This window comes from Bombyx mori, chromosome 20, assembly GCF_030269925.1.
Source record: "Bombyx mori chromosome 20, ASM3026992v2".
Taxonomy (NCBI): Eukaryota; Metazoa; Arthropoda; class Insecta; order Lepidoptera; family Bombycidae; genus Bombyx; species Bombyx mori.
This window is the reverse complement of record NC_085126.1, coordinates 11,677,249-11,695,403: the sequence shown is the minus strand read 5'-3', so window position 1 is coordinate 11,695,403 and position 18,155 is coordinate 11,677,249. Positions and strand designations below refer to the sequence as shown.

The 18,155-nt window shown below is 39.8% G+C and overlaps 2 protein-coding genes across 2 annotated transcripts in view; both read left to right on the top strand.

Moving 5' to 3' along the window:
* Nucleotides 1-18,155, top strand: part of LOC101738439 (mitochondrial S-adenosylmethionine carrier protein) — a 213,747-nt gene that overhangs the window by 65,990 nt on the left and 129,602 nt on the right. The window lies entirely within an intron of this gene.
* Nucleotides 390-6,220, top strand: Tub1 (beta-tubulin). Its single transcript, NM_001043422.1, is given in 2 exon segments — nucleotides 390-540; nucleotides 4,439-6,220. Coding segments are annotated over 2 exon segments (1,344 nt in total). The 5' UTR covers nucleotides 390-483; the 3' UTR covers nucleotides 5,726-6,220.

Here is an 18,155-nt window from a genome sequence, read left to right as displayed (position 1 = left end):
AAACTGAACCTAAGATAACCTAGCGTTGTTAACAAAAGTTCTCAGGGACGATCTCCTACCGAACGTCACAATTCCAATAGACCAGAAACATTAATAAAACTCACTCATCCTTCACAAAGAAAAAATCATCTCTTTCAACCGACCAACTTAAATTTACTATTGAAAACATTAAAAATTCATAATCGAATCGCTTTTCGGAACGCAAAAACAACTTGGCAACGTTACAAGTACCGATGACAACATCCATGTATAGAAATATAGATAGATTCCATTTCGGTCTGTTGATAAGCCTGTCTTCGTGAGTCGAAGTTGCGCGCCGAGTGAATCGACCAATCAGAGAGCGAGGCTAGATCGGTGCGCGGAGGCGAGGAGAACCTCTAAATTCCCCACCGCGCCGGCCGGCGGATCAAACCGAGCAGTGTTGTGCGAGAGTCGCGTAGTGTAGTCATATTATTGCAATTTTAATAAAATAACTTATACAAAATGAGGGAAATCGTTCATCTACAGGCCGGCCAATGTGGTAACCAGATTGGAGCTAAGGTAAGCAGATAATTCCTTTTAATTTTTGTATTAGGTACGCGTGTCGGCACCACCGTTCTTCCCTTTGCCAGAAGAATGCTTCCCGCGGCTCGAGATTTGCAAAATACACGGTAGGTATGGCCAACGCCGTAAAGCTTGCGGTTTTCGAACAAGCAAACGGTTATACCGATAAAACATAACGGTTTCCCTAAATGGAAATCGCGTGGTGCACACAAACTACTTGAAATTCATTTAGTAGGCACTCAACAAAAAAAATCTAGGTCGCGTTATGTTACGTGTTGCATACTCCCGTTCGTTCTGAAATAGAAAACTAAGATTTGACACGCGTGACAGTTCCGCGTTCGCGGGGCTGCCGCACCCCAATAACATTTGTTTAATTAACGGCAGCCGTGTCAGCCAAAACTTTCACAGAAAAAATAAATCGATAGACAAGCGCGCTTAGAAATTACTTTCGTTGCTAAAAAATCTTTGTAAAGCCATCAAGAAATAACTTTCGGTACAAACAACTCTGAGATCACATATTGAAATCGAAAATGATTCATTTCACAAAAGGCTTATGTCACTTACGTGTCGTGTGGCTTGTTTTCATTGGTCAACTTAGTTGTCAAGGACTAAAATTCAAAATGGATATTATATGTAGCTTTAATAGCTCGGAACCGGTTTAAAAGGTTGAAATTGTTTTGACAGCTGTTTTTTTTGACACTCAAGGTTATATGGATCAAGGGAATCATTATAAAATGACATGGTTGATTTTTGTCTGCCATAAGAGGGCTCACACAAATTTTCGTTGCAATATCAATTTATTCATTTATATAGCTTAAGAGCCAGGCTCACAAGATCACAACAAATCTGGACACCAGTATTGCAAACATTATAAAGTTAACTCCCAATTTTTGTGGTATGCTATTATTGCCCTTATTGGGTATTTAAATTTCATAATAATGACGAATAAAGGTTCTGAATCATAAAGCATCGATTTCGTGGTTGGGTCAGTCTGAGGTTCGAGATCGCATTCACGAGATGATCAAAATTTTCGTAAAATATAGAAACATTTCGTCTTCAACCCTTATGTGTCTGGTATCCCAGGAGAATGCCTCAGTTATCTACGCTTATCATCAACGGTGGAGCGTCATCATCGATGCATGAAGACACATACTGTAATTATTTCACTTCGGTCTATTGCCTCTGATATCAAAGAGATATCTTTTAGCACTTTCTAGTTAACTTGTTACTAGGCTAGAAGAAATAGATAGATATTTTTTTACTCATTTTACAAAGCTTAAAAGGAATATAACAAGTTAAGGGTTAGAAACTTCTGGAAAAAAAAACGCAAGAGAGCTTCGATCAGTAACAGTAGCAGTACTGAGTATTATTAATCCCAACAGGAAGGTAATACGGCTAAATACAATACGTTAAATAATAATATAAAATTTCAATTTGACGTAAGCACTTAAATGTTTACGAAAATCTATTAAAGTTTTTAAAATTCCTAAAATGCGCCAAAACATGAGCTGTCAAATGAAAAAAAAAACGTTCAGAAGTTCGTAACATTTCGATAAAACTGGTTTTTATTTACAAAGAGAATGTCGAAATGTAATTTATAGATAGTATTATAAAAAAACTCTCATATACTAAACTATTTGAATATTTCAATCATCCATTACCACTAATTCCCTACATCAATCGTTTATCAATGCCTCGATTTGTTTTCTATCTCCGACTAATTCCTACAATGCTTTATCGAGGCCTAACAATTCGAAGGAGAATAGAGGTCTGGAATATGATGCTGAACGCTTGCATTGTTATAAACGAAATCCTATGTGCAGGAGTGATTTTCTCGCGGCCCAAAAGAGGGGCAAAAGGTCAAATCGTGTCCACGCTCGCTTCCGATTTTAATTGAAAGTGATTTTGCAATGAGCACCGTAGTTATTTTTAACAGCATAATGCGTTACTCAGTACGTGAATCATTAAATGGAATTTATCAGCAAGAGAACTCATGCCGTATACGCCGTCCGTGTCAATCGCCTATAAATAACTTGATAAAAAAATATCGCCTTCTTTGTCTAATCAAGAAATATATGTAAATACGTTCGCGAAGTGATTGGTGAATTACATTTCTTAGGACAAAGCCTCTCTACAAATACTTTTCATATGAAAAAAGAATTTTTTTCACTACAACACAAAAGTATAGGAAGCTAAAGTTACGGGCAATTTCATAGGGAGGCCTCCGACCGAAACAATAGAGGAGGAACTCGATTCAGACACGTTTTCTACTCTGCTGAGCACCGCGATACGAATTTAATAAATCAAAGATGAGTCATTTAAAAATTCACCGCACAGAATCGATTAGAGAATAGGTTTTTTCATAGCGAAATTAATGTAAATTTGTTTGTTAAGCTTCACATACATTTCTATAGGTAACCTCGATTATCTTTCATTCGTCTCGCGAGGCATTGGTTATGTTGAAAACGGTAAAAATCGCAATCAAATCGGTACATAACGGATTTCTCCACAGTAAAATGATCTTAAACAACGCGAACAGTTCATTAATACGTTTGTCAGAGATTGCGGGACTTGTCAGACGTGTCAACTTTCAAAGACTGTAAGATATGCTCGGAGTCGATTTTTTAAATAATAAAAGTGAAAGGCGATCGATCTGACTGTGTTAAGGTAACTTTCTTAGTAACTAGATAAGCAAATGAAAGTTTCATGTGAACGGGGCACGGCACAATGAGCCTCTTGCGAGAGAAAATATGGGCAATGCAATTTCACCGGAACACGCGTATGCACTGACACTTAACGGTTTATGGGACGAGTGCTTGGAGCGTCTGAAGCGACGCCATGGCGAGACCGACTCCTATTTATAGATGGGCATCGACCGCCCTGAGTTCGTTGAACTTGCTAATCTAAAGCGTTATTCCTATTGCCAAACATTAGGATAAGATAAATGAATTGTTCGGACGCTCGAACTTTATAAAACATTTGTGTTGTTACTACAGTTAAATATCAGACATAAGTAACCTTTTTTTTAAATAAGTTCTTTTGATTCCATTGGATTTCAATAATACTTAAAAAGGAAATATCTAGATTTATCCATTCAAAAAGCTATGCTAATTGATGGTTCCTCGAAACTGGGTAGGTTGATTAAATAAGAGTCCAACTAAGTCATATTACCATATATGTACATATAGCGACACACACACGCACACACAGTACAGCTCGCCTGATGACATCATGCCGATAGTCGGTCGGGCGACAGAATTTTAATGTGCACAGTCGCTACTTGCCTTTAAGACCTTTTGTTGCTGTCAAGGATAGCTTGAGCATTTCGTCGGCTTACGTAAGCGCGATAAACAAATTGATTTATTATAACTTGACTCAAGATTTTGACGATTCGTCATGCATCTATCGTGAACATCTGGTCCGTGGCCCTGATGCCGATAATTATTTCAATAACATCGAAAATCGAATGGTAATGAGTTCGCGAACTACAACTAAACGTTCACCGCTTATATGGATGGATAAACCGAATATGGGACGGTCCGTGGGCGTCACCCGTCGCCGAGGCGAGTATATTGCACTCAATCGTCGAACCATTGTCTTGCGTAATCCAACTTACGGCGCCTACTATTGATCGTGTACTTTGTATCCTGTCTACCTTCACGTCTCCGTTGTTCCAATATCGATTTGAATGGAACATCGAAATGTCAGTCAGATACTGACAAGGACTGGCGTGCCCTGTGAGATTGCATTCTACGAACCGGTTCGAAAGTGCGATAGCTGTGCACTTAAATGTAATTCGAGAGCTGAGCTTTCGTGTTGGCATGTTAATTGACTGCAGTCTACATAACGCTTTAGAGATCGGTTTAAATCTAACGGAAATTCTCTTTTGTTCTAGTTCTGGGAGATCATCTCCGACGAGCACGGCATCGACCCCACCGGTGCCTACCATGGAGACTCTGACTTGCAGTTGGAGCGCATCAATGTATACTACAATGAAGCCTCCGGCGGCAAGTACGTGCCCCGCGCCATCCTCGTCGACTTGGAGCCCGGCACCATGGACTCTGTCCGCTCCGGACCTTTCGGACAGATCTTCCGTCCGGACAACTTCGTCTTCGGACAGTCCGGCGCCGGCAACAACTGGGCCAAGGGACACTACACAGAGGGTGCTGAGCTCGTTGACTCGGTCCTCGATGTAGTCCGCAAAGAATCAGAATCTTGCGATTGCCTACAGGGCTTCCAACTTACACATTCCCTCGGTGGCGGCACCGGGTCCGGTATGGGCACCCTCCTCATCTCAAAGATCCGTGAAGAGTACCCCGACAGAATCATGAACACATACTCAGTAGTCCCCTCGCCCAAAGTATCAGACACTGTCGTCGAACCATACAATGCGACTCTCTCAGTTCACCAGCTAGTTGAAAACACAGACGAAACATACTGCATCGACAACGAGGCTCTATACGACATCTGCTTCCGCACTCTCAAACTGTCCACACCCACTTACGGTGACCTTAACCACTTAGTTTCCCTCACAATGTCTGGTGTCACCACTTGCCTTAGGTTCCCCGGTCAGTTGAACGCTGATCTCAGAAAATTGGCGGTAAACATGGTTCCCTTCCCGCGTCTCCACTTCTTCATGCCAGGTTTCGCTCCCCTCACATCCCGTGGAAGCAGACAGTACCGTGCCTTGACTGTACCCGAGCTCACGCAACAGATGTTCGACGCCAAGAACATGATGGCTGCCTGCGACCCACGCCACGGCCGCTACCTCACCGTCGCCGCCATCTTCCGCGGCCGCATGTCCATGAAGGAGGTCGACGAACAAATGCTTAACATCCAGAACAAGAACTCCTCCTACTTCGTGGAATGGATCCCGAACAACGTGAAGACCGCCGTGTGCGACATTCCTCCTCGTGGTCTCAAGATGGCCGCCACCTTCATCGGAAACTCCACCGCCATCCAGGAGCTGTTCAAGCGCATCTCGGAACAGTTCACCGCTATGTTCAGGCGCAAGGCTTTCTTGCATTGGTACACCGGCGAGGGCATGGACGAGATGGAGTTCACCGAGGCTGAGAGCAACATGAACGACCTTGTCTCCGAGTACCAACAGTACCAGGAGGCCACCGCCGACGAGGACGCAGAGTTTGACGAAGAGCAGGAGCAGGAGATTGAAGAGCATTAAATCCGCAGCGGGCTAATCTCTCGCTCTACAACGTAGTGGATGCCATTTATACCGAGTTACATTTTGTTTGAGTAACCGTAATGATTCCTATACAGTGTCAGGATGAGACATGCTTTCTAACTTTTAACAGACAGCACGACTAAACTCCCGGTTATGACAAATTATTTGAACGAACACAATCTGTTCAATACATTCCTTGATATTCCACCAGGCCTCGTTGAGAGCTAGATCTGAAATTTGTAAAGGCTGATCTAAAATAGACACTTTTTATTTACATATGTGCAGCAGAAACAAAATGGCGGATCAAAATTCGATACCTACCAACGCTGATTCAACGCAGACACCTGTGCCATTTTGTTTTTGTTGCACAGAGTGTATAAAGTTTGGATGTTGCCATGAACGCCAAACGTTTAATTGTGACGGCTTCAGTAACCGAAGTTTTGTTAGCGATGATAATCAATAATTTAATGTATATAATAAAGATTTTTATTTATATCTGATCGTTTAATTTTCGTTTCTTGAATCATAATTTTAAAAAAAAAACAGACGTATTAACACATAAACATTTCCTTTAAGTTCTTATTTACGGAATTATCTAATCAAATCGAATATAATATATGAGAGAAACAAAAGTAAGGTAACTCTAGATAAGATAGGCACGGTGTCATGAAGCGTGAATTGTGTCATGATCATACAAGTCGAGGTGAGCAAGTTCGACATGTAAAATACGTAAAACAAATACTACTATACATATGAATTGGTAGAAAAAATTGTGTGTCTGTTTGTAATATTGAAATAGCCGCTTCTTAGTACATGCATATGAATATATATACGGTACATACACCAAAATAACATTTTTTACAATTTTTGTCTGTCTGTCTGTCTGTTTGTTCCGGCTAATCTCTGGAATGGCTGGACCGATTTTGACGAGACTTTCACTGATAGGTAGCTGATGATATAAGCAGTAGCTTAGGCTTTTTGAAGTGAAACTTCCTTATCGGCGTTGGAAAAAAATTTACCGTCACATTTTTCGGTTACGCGTCACATTTTTCCGTTACGCGCCATCTGTTTTGTATTCATGTCTATGATAATAAAATCCTTTTGTTTAAACTTTATCTAATTTAACTTTTTTGTATTCATGTCTATGATAATAAAATCCTTTTGTTTAAACTTTATCTAATTTAACTTTATTTAACCAATTTCTAGAAAGTTGCATGTAGATCATTTTTCGAAAAATAAGGCCATAAACAAGTTTCACTTCTTACGTGTGTACACTAGTACACGCACACATTTTTTTAGAATAGCTTCGCCATGCGGCATCAACAGCGGTACGACAATAACCGCGGGTAGCATCGCAGGACTCAGCAAGTAGTTTACTTGATTAACCCCAAACAAGATGGCTACATCACTCATCGATTCTCCTCTCTTCTCAACTTTACTCTTCTACATAATAGTGCTCTTATTCGAAATTACTAAATAACCCGAACTATCTAGAAAGAAAAACAACAGTTGCTGTCTGTATCATAACAGAAAAAAATGTTGAATAGGTACCATAGAACTCAGAAAAGTCTAATTAGCGTCAGATTAGGACTGCAGCGGCTACGAATGTCTGAGTAGGTGAGCAGGCGTCCATGCTACAGCATAGTAAACTATTTTTTTCGTGGACTGGAATATAATTACAGATTAAAAAGCCAGAGCTACGTCTCTGGAACGATACAAGTGTACAACAGTCTTGCAATTACTAAAATCAAAGCTTGTATCCATCTTTATGTAATAGTCTTTCAATTTTATTTCCCCGACATTAAGAAATCTAATCAACTTTATATCAATGAAGGACCGAACACAAAACACTAATTTCAGTACTCTGGTCCAATGTAATAGCAGGATAAAAAAATAATAATATTCAGTGCGGCTTGCTACAGACGCCTGTTTTTTTATTTATTAGTTATATTTATTTTTCTGATCACGTTCTGATTATTTCGTTTCGCATGATTTGCGATGGCCGTGGTCACCCACTCACACCAAACTCCAGCTAAGAAGATGAAAAATAGGTCTAATGTTTGGAATTTAAGTCAATCCAAAAGCATACAAAAACCACCTGACATCATCGAACTAAAAATAGAAATGCATTCACACAACCAAAGGTTTAGAACCCTGACATATCCCGTCAAACGATACAACCGAAACAGACGTAACTAACACAAAGCCGACAGGTAAAATTAGCTTCAAATCCACACTAATACGGCCTACATTTCTATGAAAGTAAATGGGAATATACTAATTTTTTGTCAAAGAAATGTACACTCTATTTCTCTATGATAAAATAAAAAATGCATTGAATATAAACGATTACTTGACATAAAGCCGCCCGAACAGAGTTCAATGTAAATTGGCCAATTGATAAGCGACATGATGTCATAGAATTTCTACTTCACAAACAACGATTATATCACAAGTGAGTCGTCTATTATCAAAGGTGGCAATCTGTACATTTGGACAAATTTTTTTTATTGATATGTCAATACAGATTTATTTGAATATAATCGTCTCCTTCAAAGAATACGATTCAAAACCTGCATTAAATAAAGGTTAATAGTTAACCTGTTATTTATCTAAGATGTCGTTCCGAAGAGTTTTGTGACTGCCAATGGAATACAAAGTCAATAATTCGTTTTTCTGATTTACAAATCATTGTCCAAAAGTCAGATTGCCGCCTTTGATAATAGTCGACTCAAGTTAAAGTTAAAATATCATGTAGATCTTAAGAGCTGATAAGAAAGTAATAATTACAGCAGAACAATAAGGGATAGGTCTGCCATTTTTAAAAATAATCGATTTTGTCAACCGACACACGTCATTACTGAAATTGAAATTACTTTAATGGATTTACCAACCAAAAAGTTTTCATTCAGTAGATAAATGAATTTATTGTTGATGTTTTATCGAAAATAAATTGTTTTTGTTTTCTTATTATTATTGGCCTGGCCATATTATTATGGAGGTATAATAAACTAAGTTTTTTTTTATTTTATTTTATTGTTCAGATGTGTGGACGAGCTTACAAATTATAATTTGCGAAATTACTGGTGGTAGGAGGACCTCTTGTGAGTCCGCACGGGTTGGTACCACCACCCTGCCTATTTGAGCCGTGAAGCAGTAATGCGTTTCGGTTTGAAGGGTGGGGCAGCCTTTGTAACTATACTGAGACCTTAGAACTCTTATCTCAAGATGGGAAGGCATTTACGTTGTAGATGTCTATAGGCTCCCGTAACCACTTAACACCAGGTGGGCCGTGAGCTCGTCCCACGGTCTAAGCAATAAAAAAAACACATTTATGCTTCGTAGTAGATACAGGCGGAATGTTGGTAAGCGTTCTATGTTTGTGAGTACCTACGTAAGTAAAAATTCTTTTTGTTTAAGGTAAAACTGCGAAAAATTGTAAATAGTAGAAAAAAAAACGATTTTACCTTTAATGTGAATGTTTTAAGATTGATATTTGTAAATCTAAGTTCATAGTAGCTACAGTGCATCGAAGTTTAGTCTTTAAACCCTTGAAATTAAAGTACACATTTATCATCTCAACGATAATGCTTTTTCGTTACGTGATGATTTCTCTCAATCAACAACTTCAATCACTGAAATATATATATAAATAGAAAAAGCCAACAAAGTTAAATACATTTTTTTTCTGTTCTGCTTGAGAATCGATCGTCTTTTCTTTGCTTGGTAACTGCTGACGAGGTTTTACCACCATCAGCCCATAGACCACTGTTGAACATAAGTCTCTCCCTAAAATGGCTACATTGACCCGTCACTACACCGAGCCCATAATAATTTTTTAAGACAACACCTTTTCTGCCTTTTTCTAGTCTGTTTGTCAATGAATTTTTTTCAGTAATAATTTTTTTTAGTTCATCTTCATTGATTCCAAATTAAATGTGCTAACCCGCTCACGGCTCACTTGGTACTAAGTGGTAACAGGAGCTCCTACAAATTAATTATGTTTTACAGTACAACGGCTGCTTAATTTTAACCGAAACAGATTACTGCTTCACGTCAGAAATAGGCAGGATGGTGGTACCTACCCGTGCGGACTCACAAGACGGCAGTATTTACGCAAATTATAATTTTGCGGGTTTGATTTTTACTACACGATATTATTCCTTCCATATTATAATATATAAGTTTCCAATGCGCCTCAGCACTACATGCGCGCGGAGGAGTTTCGAGTTCTTTGGACATATCGCCAGAAAGAGAGGTGACAATCTGGAGAAACTGCTGGTGACAGGCAAGGTATGCGGGAGAAGGCACAGAGGTGCAGAGGAGAAGGCACAGAAATCCAATGCGCTGGTCGGACCAAATACGCTCCACTCTCAATACCTCAGTCCACGTTGCTATCCACACAGCCGAGGACAGGCAGGATTGGCGCAAGATAATGCAGGAGAAAGTTATTAGAGGAGGCCACGACCCTCAGCACTGAGGATTATCGACGCAAGGAGGAGGATTATTCCTTCACTGTGGAAGTCAATCGTGAACATTTGTTAAGTACGTATTTCATTGAAAAAATTGGTACCCGCCTGCGGGATTCGAACACCGGTGCATCGCTACATACGAATGCAACGGACGTCTTATCCTTTAGGCCACGACGACCTATTTATCTATTCCGTGGGTACCACCACCCTGTTTATTTCTGCTGTGAAGCAGTATTGCGTTTCGGTTTGAAGGGTGGAGCAGCCGTTGTAACTATACTTGAGACCTTAGAACTTATATCTTAAGGTACGTGGCGCATTTACGTCGTAGATGTCTATGGGCTCCAGTAACCACTTAATACCAGGTGGGCTGTGAGCTCGTCCACTTATATAAGCAATAAAAAAAAAAAAGTTATCGCTTACGTCATCTGTCAGGTGTGACGTCACCAAAACAAACAATTTGTCGCCCTCGACACGTTTTCAAAGTCAAGAAATAGTCGAACGAGCAATTTGAATAATAACATATAACAATAAAGTTGAATGTACAAATTCTTGCATTCTTGAGTTATTACGTTTTTAGGTCACGTTTCATACGAAAATTGCTCACAAGAGACTGGATGTAGTATTCAGCACCACGGTGGAAGTTTAGGGTATCCTCTTTGTATTGGAGTTGATGGATACAGAAACTCCTTTTTTTCCCCTACCGACGCTGATAGCCTTGAGAGGCTATATCAGCTTCTCCTTGACGTGTAAGTGAGCTCACGGGGCTCAAGCCGGAAGTGCTGCTAACTCTGGCCCCAGCAAGAGTAGTGATTTGCAGAATCTACTACCGGATCGGAAACGCGGGTCGCATTTACGTTGTGAATGTCTATGGGCTCCAGTAACCACTTAACATCAGGTGGGCTGTGAGCTAGTCCACCCATCCAAGCAATAAAACAAACAAAAAAAAATTGGAGACGCTTTACGGTTTTGGCACACACCGCCGGGAGTCGGCGCAGCCCTGTCAACAGCAGACGCTATGAGCTTCTTAGCCCACTGAGTTTCTCGCCGGATCTTCTCAGTGGGTCGCTTTTCTGATCCGGTAGTAGATTCTGCGAAGCGCTACTCTTGCTAGGGCTAGTGTTAGCAACGTCGTCAGGTTCGAGCCCCGTCAGCTCACTTACTTATTTTTTATTTTATTTTATTTCTTATATGGGTGGACTAGCTTGCAGCCCACCAGGTGTTTTGGTTACCGAAGCCCATAGACATCTACGACGTAAATGCGCCACCCACCTTGAGATATCAGTTCTAAGGTCTCAGTATAGTTACTAATTTGGTGAATCTCGAATAACCCCTCGGGGTTACTAGAATACCTATCATCCGACTTTGGAATGAGCTCCCCTCCACGGTGTTTCCCGAGCGCTATGACACGTCCTTCTTCAAACGATGCTTGTAGAAGAGTATTTAACGGTAGACAGCGGCTTGGCTCTGCCCCTGGGATTGCTGAAGTCCATGGGCGACGGTAATCACTCACCATCAGGTGGGCCGTATGCTCGTCTGCCTACATGGGCAATAAAAAAAATCGTTACCCTACTACCAAGAATATGTTGTTGTGTAAGTGTAACATACATAATATCGGTGGCAACGTCCTACTGTATTGGTGTCTGTGTGCACCACCCGCTTCGCGCCGCAGCCCTAGCTGTTAGAGCGGAATCTTCATTTATGCTACTACCGAAATACAGCTTTGCTACAGTAATTCGAAATTTTGCATTGCATTATACGATCATTGCCTTTGCCCGGGCAATTAAAAGCACATCAAACAATGGTTAAGTATACAATGTTTACACGCACTAATAACTCAATTGAGTCGTACGAAATCTCGGGTTAAATAGATCTTAACGCATCTCTTAAACTTGAAGTTTGAACCGATATCCGTGTGCTTAGTGCGAGTTTTTTAATATCTCTATCGCTTAAAAGTTAATTCAAATATGTATGTATATATGTAATTATAGTTATAACTTAATTTTGGTCGAGGATTAGTCGCGCGGTGTCACAATAGTTAGAATAGAATAGTTCACAAATAATGATCTATTTTAGAACAAATTTGGTTAGTATAAAGAACGTTATAGTGAGCCAAACTTAACATACAGACATAATATGCTGACGTGGACTTTTTTTTAGATCTTTTAAAGGGGAACAATTCTGTCATACATTACTTTAGCGAAACTTTAACCGTTTCCGCAGCGCACGCAACGGAAGCTCTCATCTCAAGGTGGGTGGCGCATTTACGTTGTAGATGTCCATGGGCTCCAGCGACCACTTAACACAAGGTGGGCTGTGAGCTCTTCCACACATCTAAGCAATAAAAAAAATAAAAAATAAAAAATGCAAAATATAAAAGTATCCATCACAAAAAGTATCTAGTGTGTTAATGCAAGTTATTTATGATCTTTGCACAATTTCATTCAAAGCTTTTTATCCATTTTTTACGTGACTTGCGTAAAAAGCATCCAAATACACAAACTTTCAGTTTTTAGCATAAATAATAATATAGTTTATAATGGCAGTTATCTCAGAAGATCAGTGATCTAGAATTATAACTAGACTTTCTAATCCGAACTGAGACTTACCAGCGCCACCTGGCCAATTGTTAATCTATATCTACACTAATCTATACTAATATTATAAAGAAGAAAGATTTGTTTGTTTGTTTGTATTGAATAGGCTCCGAAACTACTGAACCGATTTGAAAAATTCTTTCAATGTTTGGAAGCTACTCTATTCCCAAGTGGCATAGGCTATAATCTTTTTTGAATAAAATTAAGGATCCTTACTAAAACTCCAAAAATGAAACCCAAGGTGTAAAAAAAATATCTAAAATATTCTTTACATCGCGTGCCCTGCGAAAACTATTGACGATAGAATAAAATAATGTACTACGACTTTGGAGAACATATTATTATTTACAAAAAGTGTCGCGACAGCATATGTCTAACTATTATAATTCTGCCGCAATAAGTGTCTTTTTATTTAAAAAAATAAAATAACGTCAAATATCGTTGAAATTTTTGTTAAAATCCGAGCGGAGCCGTTGCGGGCCGCTAGTGTACTAGATAAAGTCAATCAAATTCTCAATATATCTTGAAACTAAATAATCCTAAAACAATTGTAATTTATTGTATTATATTATTGATATTATTTTATCCAAAAGCAGTGTTTCCTAGCTGCTTAAGGCTTGAGAGAGCCACTAGCGTAAAAATAGGTTTTGTAACATGATTAAAGCCATAATTATCAGAGAAGAAATACGACAAAAAGCTGAATGTCACATTAAAAATTACCTCTAATGTGGCTTCCAATTTTAGGGACAACCACTAACATCAGTCAATAGACTCAAGAGCTCACAGCGGGCTCTAGGACCCTCAGAATCACTTCTCTCATCGAATCAAATACTTTAGCAACGTCTTGAGAATTACCACAAGTAGTAACAAATTGGATTTAATGATTGGTCTAGGAACGAAGCAGTTATCTCATCAAATATTGCGTGCAGTTTGTCTTCATTCAGAAACAATGCATTTCCTGCTCGCTTAGATCTAGGAATCTTGACACAGTGTATGGGAACTGGAAATAGAATATCAGTTTCACCCACAGAGAAAGATAAGACGGTTTTTGAAACAGATATAGATTTTGGTTTTAAACTAATCCGGTCCTTCCTTCAGTGATTAGATAAATCGGTAAACTCCCGTCATGACTTACGCGAGTGTGGTGTTCGCTCACGCGGCCCGCACGCACATAGACACCCTTCAATCTCTACAATCCCGCTTTTGCAGGTTAGCCGTCGGAGCTCCGTGGTTCGTGAGGAACGTTGACCTACACGACGACCTGGGCCTCGAATCTATACAGAAATACATGAAGTCAGCGTCGGAACGGTATTTCGATAAGGCTATGCGTCATGATAATCGCCTTATCGTAGCCGCCGCTGACTACTCCCCGAATCCTGATCATGCAGGAGCCAGTCACCGTCGACGCCCTAGACACGTCCTTACGGATCCATCAGATCCAATAACCTTTGCATTAGATGCCTTCAGCTCTAATACTAGGGGCAGGCTTAGGGACCCCGGTAACCGTACTCGTCGAACTCGACAAAGAGGTCGACGTGCAACCTAACCCATGCATCAGCCCGCTGAGTTTCTCGCCGGATCTTCTCAGCGGGTCGCGATTCCGATCCGGTAGTAGATTCATTCGCGAAGCAGCTGCTCTTGAGCTGTTAGGTCTCCTTCGGAGGCGCTCGGGTAGCTGTTAGCAAATCCCACCCCTCCTGGCTGAGCCTTTGCTCGCCCACCTGTCCTGGTGAAACTGGAAAGGCCTCCGGGCCACCAGTAATCCTTCAATCATAAAAAAAAAAAAAAAAAAAAAAAAAATAAATCGGTAAACTATATCCTAAAAATCCCTGTCGGAGCTTTAACTGCGCCTGCGATAAAATACTCCTTCCCTTCAAAACTCATGGCCGTGTGATTTCGAGTATTGTAAGTTATATGCACCCCGTGGTCACACGCATTAATAAACTAATCAAACTTGCTTCGGCCATTGTAAAAAATATGTGGATTCGCCTGGTGAAAGAAATCAATGAACACTTTCGCATCAATACATAAATAGGAATCAATAAAAAAACTATTTATATGATTTAGGGTCTAGGGCCCATAAATACAAATATTTTCTTTAACATAATACATTGTAGTATTAATAAAACCCGATATATTTTCTTAAAAAGGAAGAAAGTAAACAAAAATAAAAATATTAAACTGTGTTCATCCATATTAGTAATGTAATTTTCGCGCGCTTATTCGTCGGCCATTTTGGGAGTTGTGAGAAAGCCAAGTGACTCACAGGAGATATTTTGCGAAATTCGCATCGTAAGAAGCTGCGATTTTATCTCTTTTTATCATGTGTAGTACATTGCTGTGTGTTTGAAATAAATAAAAATTACATGGCTTTTGGTGGTTCTGGTACCGTACCGCCTGTAACCTGTACCGCCAGTATTTCCATTAGAAGATATTTTGTTTATAACTGATTTTGCCTATAATATTGTTATAAGTCAACTGCTGCATATATAAAGCCTTGCAGTATCAAAATCTTACACCTCATTTCGGATCACCCGGATCCACTAACGGTGCTTTTATGTACCTCAAGTACCGGTCACCGTTCTCTTTGAACCCGTCGCATGCGACGAAGGGTTCGGCGAGAAAATTAACCCACAGACAGCCCACTGAATTTCTCGCCGGATTTTCTCAGTGGGTCGCGTTTCCGATCCGGTGGTGGTAGATTTTATTTTTATCTGTGTTTTATTGCTTAGATGGGTGGACGAGCTCACAGCCCCCTGGTGTTAAGTGGTTCTTCTTCTTCTTTGTCGTTTCCTCATTACTGAGGGTCGTGACCACCTTGGTCCAGTTTTTGCACCAGCTTCCTCCAATGTTGCCTGCATTCGGCGTGCTTAATGGCGCCCGGGACGCTGGTGTTTGTGGCCTCCTTGATAATGTCCGTCCATCTGGTTGGCAATCTTCCTCGACTTCTCTTTCCTTCCACGTGACCTACAACTATTAATTTTTCCAAGTTCTCAGGATTTTGTTAAGTGGTTACTGGAGCGTAAATGCGCCACCCACCTTGAGATAAAGTTCTTAGGTCTCATTAATTACAACAGCTGCTCCGCCCTTCAAACCGAAACGCATTACTGCTTCACGGCAGAAATAGACAGGGTCGTGGTACCTACCCGTGCAAACTCACAAAAGGTCCTACCACCAGTAGTAAGTAACAAGAGCAGAGCGAAGCACTTAATTGGCTCACTTTCAGCGGACACTTTCTAATACACTGTGATGATACTTACTTCTACCCTCCATAGACGTTTCGAATAGTTTACAATTTTCGTGGTCACGGATGTCTGTAATGAAAATGGTTGCGCTTTTATTAGCGCGACAATAACACCGACAGTGACAACGCACGAGAGAGCAGAGCGGAGCACTGCTTTTGCTCGGGGCTAGTATTAGCAATGCCTCCAGGTTTGAGTCCCGTTAGCTCACCTACACGTTAGGGTTCCGCTGACATAGCCTCTCAAGGCTATCGGCGAAGGTAGGAAAAAAAAATCAGCAGCAATGGATATTAAACAAAAGTAAACAGACACCAGACGTCCCACCGCCCTCGGCGCCGTGTGGTGAAATTCGTGCTTATTTGGTATAACAAGGGTTGACCAATGTCTACGTTTGATTTATTTCAGAAAAAATCGGTTGTCTGTAAAGTCGGTTTACTGACGATAGTTGAACGTGACAACGTCATAAGAAAATACTGATGGAATGGATTCATTTTTCAAAAGAAAATTTTAATTTTATTTGTTTGATAGATATTTATGTAAATGTATTATTGTATAGCAGCTGTCCACGCGGATGCATCGCTCACTCAAGTAGGAGAGAGACAGATGTCGAACGCTGTCGAACGCGGAGGCCGATTGTGCCTCTTTGTCGCTCGTTGAGCGCTCTCGCTTGCACTTCAAGCCTTAAATGGAACGCCTCAGAGAGTGGTAACGCCGCATGAGTCACGTTTTTTCGTGCGTCCAGCCGGCTCCATCGAATTATAAGACGTTGTGACGTAAAAAGTTGAAATAAAATGTTATTGGATATTCTCCGCATGAGTTTCCTGTTCCAAAAACGCCAATAAAACGTCTCTCCTCTTATTCGTATACACAAATAAAAAGCTATTGATAACCAGCCGTAATAACGAAGCTTTAATTTTCTTGTCATCTTCTCTTTCAACTTCGAAATAGATATATGTACATTTAATGAAGAGGCCGTCATTTGATATAAAAATTTTGAAATGAGATATTTTAATTTCAACTGAAATATTTTCTTCGGCTATCGTAGGGGCAAGATGAAAAATTGTCCATCTGTAAACAGCAAACTATTGTTGGAAGACTCACCGAAATAGCGCTAGTGTAGGTAATGGAAATGAGAATATAGCTTTTATAAGCAGAGTGAGGTGTGCTGGGTTAAAAATTTAATGTTTTTAGTGATTTAAAAAGCAGTATTGAAATTCTCAACTATTTGTTGTAGGGACACGTAAACATTATGTTAAGCATGCGCATGCAATTATTGTATTACTGTACGCCAGTTGTCCCATAGACAATACACATAAATTAGTTATAGATAAGCAACTCAAGCACTCAACAAAAATGTTTACGGGCGTCGGCCACTAGATGGCTTCACTTCGATTAGTTATCTATTTGTCTATAACAAATAAAGACTTGTATGATTTACTAATTTATTATTTTATGTGTTTAGATATACCTACAATAATGAAATGCCTTAACTTTAACAAAATATAAGTTTAGGGGCACCCATTATAAGATGTCGCTACTTTCCATACAGAAAAATATTTGTCATAAAGTATTTCAGTTTCAGGGCCCTGTCTACATGTAAACACGTGTACCGTCTTAGACAATAAGTGGTGTTTTCATTATGTGTATTAGTCGTTTATTAATGACATCATAAACGCGGTAACAACCTCTAAAAAAAACCCAAATTTTTTTTTTTTTTGGAACGAAGTTGCTCATGTTACGATGCTGAGGGGTACCCTAACCGGGAAAAAACCTCCGTAACGTAAGATTTTTATTAGTTAGATTTTTATTTAGTAATTTTTATTATACTCGAATAATTATTTTCTTTATACCTCGAATAGAACTTAAAATTAATATTTTTATAATAAAGAACTGCGTTCCTATCCGGTGTCCCACGGCACCACACATTTTTTATTTTATTACTATATACGTATCAAGTGTTCCTTTCTTTCATAATTTAGGATCCTAATCTAATAGGTTATAGTGCTGTTGTTTTAATCATTCCACTTGTTACTATGGCGCCACTCTAATTGGCTCTCTTCCAGTGGACACTTTAAAACACTGAGATAGTGCCCCTTACTTCTATCCTGAATAGACGTTAGGA